Genomic DNA, 12,447 nt, shown 5'->3' on the forward strand with positions numbered 1-12,447 from the left:
TGACGAATTTCTGAGTTCATCATTCAAACCTCAAGTTATACAGGGTCAATTAGACAACACGGTGTGTTTTATACCTCTCATAACGATTTTTTTATTTAGCTTATTTAGCTTTCCTACATAACGAAAATACATACACCAATTACTGGTATGTTTGTGAAACGAGACAGTCTGTCTCACTACTACATGTATGTACCAAAATTTAGATTGAGCCAGACACAAATAAGATAAATGTAAAAAAGTGACAATTCCTGAAGAAGGTTTCTTATGAGACTAAAAGTGATGTACTGTTTGCTTTTCTTAACCCTAACACGAACATGGTTGTCGTCAATAAACGCGCAGTTAAACTATAAACAATAAATTAACAAGTGAAATATTATTGATTTGATCACTGGAAATTGAATCCACTCCTACGTAATAGTGCTCGTTTAGTCTCACAATTTATTCTTTGAAAAAGAAATAACTTAATGTCGACAATCGATTTATACTTTCATAAATAAAACCCTGAAGGATGATTTGAACTTTGTGCAGAACTTCCTGTACAAAAAAAATAATATTGAATTAAACACAGGCTGGGACCGACTGAATAACGGAGTTGGAACAAATTTGATACATTGGGCGTGGGGTTGGTGTGGAAAATAACGTTTTATCAATTCTTCTTCACTGTCTATGGTTTTATGAATTTCAAGGCCTCTTGACAATTCAAAAGAAATGTACAATAATTCAAGTAGAAATTCTTTTTGGTATATTATTCACTCATATTATTCACTCATACACACACTTTCTATGAGCTTTATCGACACGTACCATCCTTAATTATACAGCATAATGTCCTCAAGACCATAATTATCACAATATAGCTGGGTCGGCAATCGCAATCGATTGCACGCACGCACGCACGCACGCACAACAATTACATGTAATGATAGATATGTGTAGACAGACAGACAGACAGACAGACAGACAGACAGACAGACAGACAGACAGACAGACAGACAGACAGACAGACAGACAGACAGACAGATAGATAGATAGATAGATAGATAGATAGATAGATAGATAGATAGATAGATAGATAGATAGATAGATAGATAGATAGATAGATAGATAGATAGATAGATAGATAGATAGATAGATTGTACGGAAACGAAAACATCTCAACTCTATTTTGAGACTTTTTGAAACATAGGCGTACACAAATCTTGAACACACATAATTGGAAACCACACGACGATGTATTCTGGGATTCCTTTGAAACACTTAAAAAGATTGATCTGGGAAAGATGCTTGCCGAAAATAAATTGAATTTGTCGACTTGAAACGGTGCCACGCGATGATATATTTACTAATTTCATGACACGCTGACCTGTCCTTGCTATATTGTTAATATTTTAGGCCTTGAGCGAGGAATTGCATTTACTTGTTAAAACCCAAACGGTATTAATCCTGGGTTGATTTATTCATCTAATTACTCTTAACTAATTATATGAAATGATATATGCAGGTAAATTAATACTTGGATAAGCTGTAATTCATTTAGATATATTTACCTTCATTGTAAGATTACATTTTATATTCACAAGAAGGGGGTGTTAGCACCTCGGGATATATTCATAGACTTGATTACAGAAATCACGCCATCTGAAGGTGGGAATGGGGAGATACAGGATTAACTACACACAAAGATTTGTGTAAGAGATTATGTATGTATGTGTGAGAGAGAGGGGAATGGGTGGGGTTAGGTTTGAGAGTGTTTATAATATGTGTGTATGTGGAGTGCTAGGACTTGTAACTTAGTGAAGTGTTTGATGTGTGAGAGTATGTGTATGAGAGACCGTAAGTATATAAATATATACCTGTGTGATTTTCACTCGCCAATGTCAATCTCGAAATAGAATCGTCGATGTATGTGTATACAGTGTAAATGTCATTACATGTAATACAAGTAAAAAGTATAGCTTGCAATATAATCATGTGTCTTGCTGAGCAATTTCAAACATACGCCCACGCCAATTAAGCAAAAATGTGGAATTGAGCACGTATATGTCAAAGCGTTTTAGTTGATGAAGTGTAGATACTAGTAAATCACAAGCATTGAAATATATGCCTAAACAGTCTCTAAACAAACTACTGCTAAAAGGACGTGTATGGAGAGACTTGCAAACGTATATTCAACATTGTCTGTCTGCATTGTTTGCACTTCATGCAATAATACTTTTAATCGCTGCAAAGTGTCACTCTCATTGCCTCATTTCATGTCATATTTTACAGGTGGTGATGTTGCAGAGAATAAACTGTTCAAAAAAATATTCCACAACTACAACAAGAAGGTTCGTCCTGTGTGGAACGCATCAAAGGCAATCAACGTTAATTTATCCATGTCAATTACTCAGATTATGGACTTGGTAAGTCAGCAACTATAGTCCTATATAGTGTGTCATGAAATTATGAAGACAATTAGAAGGATTTAATGTGGAAATCAATCGTAGAAGAAGGGGTTGCATTGACGATTTAATTATAATATTTCACATGTTGATAATTTAGATGAATTAGGCACTCACTCACGCACGCGCGCACCCCCCCCCCTCACACACACATACACATACACATACACATACACATACACATACACATACACATACATACACACGCTTACATGCAAGATACGAACCGATACTAGCAAATGTAAGCCATGCAACCCAGTGACTGACTGAATCATACCTTGATTGAATTAGCATCAAAAATCATGAAATCATGAAAACACGAAATGACAGAGAATCTAACCTTGATTATTTCCAGTCAATGTAGTAGATATAGATATAGAAATATCATCAGAAAACACATTTTGCTCTTCATATGAAAGAATTAAATATAATACTCTTCATTTTGTAATCTCCTGAAGAGATTGAACAATTATCTGATCAAACGAAGGTCATCTGCTTATTACCCTTGTAGCACTCTGAAGGTTCAGAGGGCGAAGGGGGGGGGGGTTCTTTAAAAGGCACGTAATATGACAAAATGGTTGCAACTATGATATTGGCGTTGACAACTGCTACAATGGTGGAGCTTCATGGTGATCATAGCGATGTGATGATGATGATGATGATGATGATGATGATGATGATGATGATGATGATGATGATGATGATGATGATGATGATGATGATGATGATGATGATGATGATGATGATGATGATGATGATGATGATGATGATGATGATGATGATGATGATGATGATGATGATGATGATGATGATGATGATAGGAATAGTGTTTCTGGATATTTAATTCTATTGTAATAATCACAAAATTGGTTTGTGCTTTCTCACATCTAATTTCATCTACGATTTCATTTATCTATGCTGTTATAGTAATACGTATCTGACTAGTCAAATAAATGAAAGACCTAGGGTCTCTACGATAAGATACAATGTAAGAATAGTACAGTCAACTGTACTGCACATAATTACTAAAACGTCGTCAACAGGAACCATCACAGAATGCATCCGGGTGCTTGCCTCGTGATCTAGTTAAATTTAGATACAATCATCTCAATTTGTTTCAAATACTATCCTAATTGCAGGTTAACCCATGTCAATCTTTAAGATAAAATCAAGGATATTTGTTATATGGCAAAGTTTAATTTGGTTAGTGCAAATTATGGTAAAAGATCAATCTGAAGGTTATTGTTCGGATGAGATTATAATCATTCAGTTATCGGGAATTTAAGTCCGCCGTTGGATGTTTGTGCTGACGATTCCTGGTGCCATGGACAACTCTGCATCGCACATAGTGTGTGCATTACTAGTAGGCATTATAAGGGTAGGTGGGTTAAAAATGTATGTAATCGTTTAAGCTGTCGATTTCATCTAAAATGTAATACACTGTGTATGAAATCGACAGCTTAAACGATTACGTACATTTTTGACCCGGTGTCGTGACATTTAATATCTAAAATGTCTAGACTGAAGACGAATCATACTAAACATGATTTCACAGTTTTGTCATCTTGATTTTTCAACCGCTTTATAAATCTCACTATCTTCGTTCTCTCAATCCATTTTCTTCCTTGACTACTTTTTACAATTCATCTGTAATTGTCAACACAGCGAAAATAAGAAAACATGAACGGTTGCAGAAAAAAAACCCAACAGCATCGACAACAGAAAAGAAAATCTTGCATCCAACTTCATGCATCATTCGCATGCAACCTTGCCATTGCTTTAGACAGGAACATCCGGGATATTTATCTGGGCATGACGCTTATATTGATGGCAGGTGACTAGATATGATGTAAGATGCTAGGCCAATGGATGTTAATGGCTGTTCTGCAATGTTAATAAGTTGCTGGTTTCTTTAATTTGAACACCGCAATAATACTTATTGATATATCTGATATAAATTAATACCAATTAGCCCCGATTTTTGCATTAGAATTTAGATGTTAGTATCTGATAAGAAAAACTGACCCAATCAAATTGATTGAATAGAGCAAATGAAATCCGAAGAATGACCTTTGGAGTGACGGTAATCAAGATAAAGTGTTACGTCGTGACAACGAATACTAATACACTGTGTTTTACCAAAGTAATGAATTGACATGTGTCTTTAGTATAATCTGGTACTTGACAAACACACGTGACTGTACAATTATCTATTTGCTTTCTATCTTCATTGAAGAGCTGTCAAAATAACCTGCTCATTAAATATGCATACAAATAGCGTTGACATGTTAACATATAGATTCATAAAACTGGACATATTTGGGAAGGTATTGTTGTTCTTGGGTACCTCGCCGGTGATTTGCCAGTATAGATGGCTGGTAGTATAGATGACAAATCGCCGGCGTTTCCATTTCCTCGGATATTACATGTTGGATAAGATGAATACTTTGAAAAAAAAATATGTTTTATCTTTCGAAAACGTTACTACTATAAAATGACAGAAATAAGAGCTTAACAACGAAATTCGATCAAAGGAAATATATCCCTAAATCGTACATGTAGCCTCAGCCCACTTTTACACAGTGTAGCTAGGTCAACTCTGTTCATCAAAACAAAATGTAGTTGCTTTGGATACTTCCAGAGTAGTTTAGCAAAAAACTATTTCTACTTGCATTGGTTTTGTGTATTCCTCCCAAGCAAGTGACTAATATCCTGATATGTTAAAATAGGCACAGTGACAAATGGGCAGTCAATTACTATAGGACGGATTGACAGTTTTATTCCACTTTCCTTCGGTAGCATCGGGTCACTTTATTTGACGAGTTAGTTGATTACTTGTTCCATCTAGATAAGTCAATTGTCTAATATAGTGCAAGGGTTTTGATAAACTTGTTACTTCTGAAATAACAGAATGTATAGCGGTTAGGTTGGTGAGGGCATTCATATTCTGCAAGTAATGTGGATCAAGATAAAGTTCAAAAGATAACCACATTCACAAAATTGAAAGCAATAGAAACTAAGGACACGGCGTAACTAGCTAATCAAAAAACTGAAACAAATATACCCTTCTTTAAAGTGATAAATGTAATGCAAAATTATCTATTGTATGTATGTATGTATGTATGTATGTATGTATGTATGTATGTATGTATGTATGTATGTGTGTGTGTATGTATGTATGTATGTATGTATGTATGTATGTATGTATGTATGTATGTATGTATGTGTGTATGTATGAGCAGGCAATTAACGATGAACGTAGGCATGTCAGTATAAAATGATAGAGATCTTGAGAAGTGCAGATCTATTACTCAGGGCAATCTAAAAATCAAACATTTGCTGTGTAAATGTAGATAAATGTAAACAAGTTTTATTTGATAAAGAAATGTGAACCCCGGTTATGTTATTGATTTGCGCACCACAAGGGAATGTTTTCAGGGAGCTAGTGATGAATACAATAGATTATCGCGATGAACACATCTCGGCGGGACGCTTTAATCAATAAATGACCAACTCTTTGCTTTATGATCGAAATTAACAAGAGTGAATGTTCATTGAGCTGAATCCAATCGTGACTGCTCAACTAATGGTTTGTGTCTTGTAGTCACGTGGTTAAAGCCTAAATCTACAGTGCGCGGTGATCACGTGTATGCCCTATTATGGTAGAATGTTCTTTTACGGCAATGGCAGAATGTGCTAGTTACCCAAACAAAGAACATTGCCTTTAGGGAAATCCTCAAAAAGCTAGTATATATTGTGGGCAGATCTGTATTACTGGCATTTCTTTTATACTCTTGTCGGAAAAAATCACCTATGAATACACCTTCATCATAAGGCACGTAGATGTAGCTTTTGTGACTTTCTCAAGTGTGCCTAACGGCGATGTCATAATTAGGAAATCGATGGTATTACTATGGCTTGGGGCAGATGCAGATATTACACAGTAATTAAACAAAATACTGTATGTTGAACGTATAGAAACAGAGCGGCATCGAAGAGAGAGAGAGGGGTGAGATGGTGTATCATTGACATTGAAATGATTAAAATACAAGTCTGTGGCCCTCCACAACGTATTTAACGCACAATCATAAATCTGATAAAATGCACGGCGTTTTAATTAAAATGAAGACATAAAATACAAGGGTTTGATAATTTCAATTTATCGCGTCTCACAGAAAAGAAAATTGACTTCTTGATTAAAGATTAGTAGAGGCAATTGACCCCCGTAAGTTAACCAACATACAAATCAGTTCCTGTTAGAATTGGTTCAAACTCTTTTTTTTTTTGGTTTTCAGAAGATTGATAATCAAGATTTTCAATTTTGAGTTGTATATGTATATGTTGAAATAAACGAGTCTTGATAATTTGACACCTCCGCATTGCCCTGCTAGAGGCAGTAATTTATTGAACAACAAGATGGTGGTTAACGAGTTTGGTCGGTTTTTTTGTTTCCTTGTGTAAATAGCTGGCAAATTGCTTCCAAGGAACTTTTAATCTTGGGAAAAATCTCATTCCCATAAGTGTGTATAAGCTGGTAATTTTTCCCCCAGAAATACTGCAATGGGACAGATTCATGGAATTGAAAGCTTTTAGTGATATACCTGGTTATTTCATTTTCGTATAAGAGGATTGCGATCATTTTATGTTTAAGCCATGTTTTTACCGTCTACTTGTATTGCCTTGTAATATTGAATATGTAGATACTTGAAAAGGTTATATTATTGTGTTTTAATATATCAACGGAATAGCTCAAGTCTGTACATGTCAAGATGATACCTAATCCCATCGATGGTATTTTGATGATAGATTCGTGATTTCCTCGTGCGTACATTCAGTCCAATTTCATTTTTTTTATCTGTGTTGAACACGACTCTTGATAAAATACCAATATAATTAAAGGAACTGTCAGAAACAGTAAGCAACATAAGAGATACATTCAGTTGATTATGTCGTGTGGAAATATCAATTGGACAAGATTGAGTCAGCTAGGCATACATAACATAAACTCAATGCACACTAACACACAGTCATTCACCTTTACTGTAATTCAACTGAAGCAACCGTTATTTAGTTATTTGTTTATTTCTTCATTCCTCCATTCAGCGACCTCTATAGTTTAATTTTTTTAAATTCATTTATTCATGTGAATTTATTTTTTTAATCAAGTATTTAACCAACCAAACCATCATCCAGATCACTGACTGACCAACTGACTCACATACGCACTATAATCAACAAACCAACCAATGAACCAACCAACCAACCAACCAACCACCCATGGCCACTCACTGATCTACCAAAACCCACCCACCCACCCACCCAACCGACCGACCGACCGATCAATAAATGAATGAATGAATGAATGAATGAATGAATGAATGAATGAATGAATGAATCAATCAATGAATGAATGAATCAATCAATGAATGAATGAATGAATGAATGAATCAATCAATCAATCAATCAATCAATCAATCAATGAGTCAATCAATCAATCAATCAATCAATCAATCAATCAATCAATGAGTCAATCAATCAATCAATCAATCAATCAATCAATCAATCAATCAATCAATCAATCAATCAATCAATCAATCAATGAGTCAATCAATCAATCAATCAATCAATCAATCAATCAATCAATCAATCAATCAATCAATCAATCAATCAATCAATCAATCAATCAATCAATCAATCGATCTTGTCAGACCGAGGTAATTTGCATTTACACATTACAGTGGCATTTTATTTCCGATGTAACATTCTGATTGAATAATATGTGTTTCTGTAACATGTATTGATTCTGTAAATCATGGATTAATTCTGTTCGAGTCATGTTGGGATGGCGGCTGTACAGCGAGAACAAAGTGATACACCAACCGCAGCCGCTCTATCTAATCGACGTAATGAAACAGACAATGTTCTACCACAGTGGATAGATGTTTTCTCATTGTAAACATTTTACGTGTGCAGAGTGTTTGATTCTTGACACTGCCATCTTTTTTAGAATGGCGACTACTGTATATTCACTTCGTATGCATGTGGATAATCCCAAACTTTTCCATAGTCATGAATTGACATTTAGCATTAGTTTGAATAGTCGGCGTACGTGACATGAAACAATGTATACAGATACTTCTTTAGATTTCACGTACAATTTCCTCCATTGTTGCATTGAGAGTTGAGTTCAGCACTGAACGCACGATATTCCATTTTAGACCATTGGTGTATGAGATTACTTATGCCATGTACTTTTCAAAACAAAGATATTGATAATACATGTGAATAGTATACATCATATACCGACAGCATGAGACTCGGGATTTTGTGTGTGATTTGTGTTATTCCGCATTAAAATGTTGTTTGTATCATGATACAAAACAACCTGTCTTTACAATTACAAATACATGTAATTCAGAGATTCTTAACAACAGTACCTAGTTTTAGGTGTTATTTCTCTGTTTTGCTGATCAATCACACACATTTGCAAGATCATCGAAGGCAAAATCTACTGAACTACTTTGTGGATATGTTGACACTGTAGGTCGGCCAGTTTGCAGTCGGGAAGGTCTGCTGAAGGAGTAATAATATAGTTCTAGTACATTAAGCACCGTTCTATTGGTCAATCTGTACATACACTAACTGACTACGAAACGCAATAGACCCAATCAGCAAGAGCTACGTAAACCATGATTTACAAATATTTGACACAGAATGTGGGATGAAATCTGTCCATTTGTATTGGCTAACATTCCTAGATGGCCAGGGAGGTGAGAAATCATTATCTTTATGGCAGATATGGCAGACACTGTGACTGATTCTACATCTCTACTTGCATAAAATGTACTTCAAATAAAGGAAACTTGATAATGTTATAGCAAGATATTTTATCGAGTGAGGTGGTGAAATGCACCAACATTAGCACGAAACAGATGATGTCGCGACAGGGTTTCCATTGTAAGATGCGAGTGCCGTCGTTCAAAAGCTACACACTGAAATAGAAGCAGTTGTGATTAATGTGTACGGCAAAGAACATTCACTAATGACATTTATATAAATTCAATTAATAAATTGAATTTTTTCTCGCGGATATGTCATTCTGAAGTTTATTTCAATTAAGATGTATTGCCGAGAAATATGATGAACTATTAGCGCTGCGTAACAAGTTTACAAAAAGCATTGTTGGGTACTTCTTGAAGCAATATCATTGAGTGATTTTTTTACTAAGCTGAAGAAAGCTGACAAGGTAGAATTAGGAATTTGTAATCCTTTCACATACATTAAAGCATTATGTTTTGCTTAATCTGGTGACATACAACTGCAAAATGATGAGAATGATTCGTGCTGTTCTACTAAAAGCTGTCTTTCAAACTTTGTAAGTATTTAACCTTTCTTTTCTACCGTAGATTGAGGAAAGTCGGTTTTTAAACCTTTGTCACGTTGATGGCGACTCACCCCCACCCCCAAACCGTAGTAACGTTTCTTCTTTTCAAAGAGAATCTGTATTCTACCATGGAAATGTAAACTTCACAACAAAAAGGAATAAAAAGAAAATCAAGAGAAGATGAACCCACGGGTTCTTAATGATTGACATACCAATAAAACAAACAAAACATTACAACGAACAAACATTAACTAAATGAACAAAACAATCTAACTTGAAAAGCAAGTATTGGAATCCGAACGACATATCTCCTCGCAATCCACGTATCAAACAAACTAATAAACAAACAAACAAACAAACAAACAAACAAACAAACAAACAGACAGACAGACAGACAGACAGACAGACAGACAGACAGACAGACAGACAGACAGACAGACAGACAGACAGAAGAAAGCTACAGTCACACAATTAAACGAAACAACTTTGAAGGTGACAAAGAGGTCGCTAACTTATATATATATACAAAGTGTAAAACTGAAACAATATCGATGCGAAGGTATTAGTATTCCGATGGCGTCTTACTTGCAGTTAATACCTAATTGTCTGTGACTGAGTCGCTTGACACTTTGTCTTTTTACAGTACATGTAGAGAGTGAACCCTGGGGCACCGATATATATCTAACACAAGCAGCCAAACAAATACACTATTGAATTAAGAGTATTTTGTTTAAATGACCGTCTATTACGATCCAGTACACTGGGGTCGATCTAAATGATGGAATTCAATTTAGACCTCATCTCCTCGGTACAGCCGTAAATTGGATATGCAATGTTTTGATGTATCTTTGCGGGAAACCTATACACTACACGGGCATTGTAATTGAAAACAGGACAGCTAATTCAAAACGTTTTGATTCGGATATAATTTCTGTCAGAGGTCGGGGCTCTGTGTCAACTAGATGTCATGCTATGAATCAGTTGCAATTGTGAAGGCAGAGTTAGCCGATTGTGCCTAGACTTTGACTGAATTAACTCTTTATTACAACGCAACTGTTATAGCTCCATCACTATCAGATTGGACTCAGAGAATCACAGAGAGGCCCCAATGCTATGGTTTTGCACAACATTTATATTATTTGCTTGGAATATTTCCTCTGTAAATAATAACAATTCGTCAAAGAGAACATCGTCTGACTATGCTCAAAAAATAGAGAAAGCCTAAAATATCATACAATTCTGAATTCAGTGTTGAAATGACATTTTTTGGAAACTAGCCATTTAAGCTACAGCGAATCAATCAACACATCAATATACAAATATAGCTATGCACTTATACGGTGTACAAGACGTGTAGTTATGAGAATCCCCTTTCATTCCGTTTATGACGTTCACAAGTGTAGTTACATGTAAAAGGAATGAAAGGGGATTCTTAAAACACATTGAATTTTACCGTTACATGTAAAAGGAATGAAAGGGGATTCTTAAAACACATTGAATTTTACCCCTGACTAGAACAACTGTGAATTTCAACAAATTCAATGTAAACGAACACTGAGAGGAATCTATATCTCAGCAATTATGATAAATATTTCTTGTCAACTCATTTGATATTATTACGTACAAACTGGCACCATTGACCAGACGGATGCAAAACACAGCACATTAACATGGTGTAAATTTATATGGTCGTTATAAATTATTTACTTGGACAGGTATAGAACTCACGGCAAGGACATGTAATAAAACTGAAAAGCTTTCCTCCACTCACAACGAATGGTTCAATAAATCTGAACAGAATGATCAAATGAAATGGACTGTAAAGATAAAAGGAACAGATGGGAAAGATGGTGAAAACTTACAGATACACAAAAAATGTACATAAATAATGAAAATGTTTTTGTTGCTTCACCACACTCTGCATTCGTTTCTAAAATACACTAAGGCTTTGCAAAGTTTACTTCACTCACCACTGACTTAATTGTTATTATTAATTGGTCTCCATTCGTTTGTATAACATTTGTGTAACTCATCTGTCCATCCAAAGTAATGTATAATTTATGCAATGTACATATATACTTGTTTTGTTTTTTTAATTTAGAGGATTTAACAATAAAACCCTACCCAATGTAACATTTGGTTAATAAACTAATGAGAGAATGTCATGAGAGTACCTCATGACGCATGAGTGACTGTGGTATACTTGTGGTATTTGCAGGAGTGCTTGCGGTGTTCTCTGCGGTCGTACTTTCACGAGCGTAGTGAGTGAGTGAAAGTGCAGCAGAATAGACCGCAAGTGCAAATACCCTGAGTACCCACACTGGCACTCAAGAGTAATGGGGAATGGTAATTACATATATCCAAAACAGCAAATTTCGCAATTAGTTACAACGGTGCTATCAGCTAATTCTTGAACACGAATGGTCGCCCTCTATTTGCATACATGTTTGCAATGATGTTCTCGGTATTGCAATGCAGCGAATGATTGCAGTGCAAACACCAACAGAGTGCGCGTGCGCCAATGCAAGAACTTAATGGAACAATGTCATATGATATCAACACTTGGATATATTAATACACATGTACATGTATATTTGGGGAAAAAATGAATAAAGAGACGAG

At 35.3% G+C, this 12,447-nt stretch overlaps 1 protein-coding gene across 1 annotated transcript in view; it reads left to right on the forward strand.

Moving 5' to 3' along the window:
• The first annotated feature begins 1,817 nt into the window (after window positions 1-1,817).
• The window catches only part of LOC144439391 (neuronal acetylcholine receptor subunit alpha-10-like), a 16,865-nt gene continuing 6,235 nt past the window's right edge, over window positions 1,818-12,447 (forward strand). Inside the window, exons 1-2 of the mRNA XM_078128678.1 lie at window positions 1,818-1,833; window positions 2,269-2,402. Coding sequence (XP_077984804.1) covers window positions 1,818-1,833; window positions 2,269-2,402 — 150 coding nt within the window. The remainder of the gene's footprint in view (window positions 1,834-2,268; window positions 2,403-12,447) is intronic.

The sequence above is a fragment of the Glandiceps talaboti genome, chromosome 8, assembly GCF_964340395.1.
Source record: "Glandiceps talaboti chromosome 8, keGlaTala1.1, whole genome shotgun sequence".
NCBI lineage: Eukaryota > Metazoa > Hemichordata > Enteropneusta > Spengelidae > Glandiceps > Glandiceps talaboti.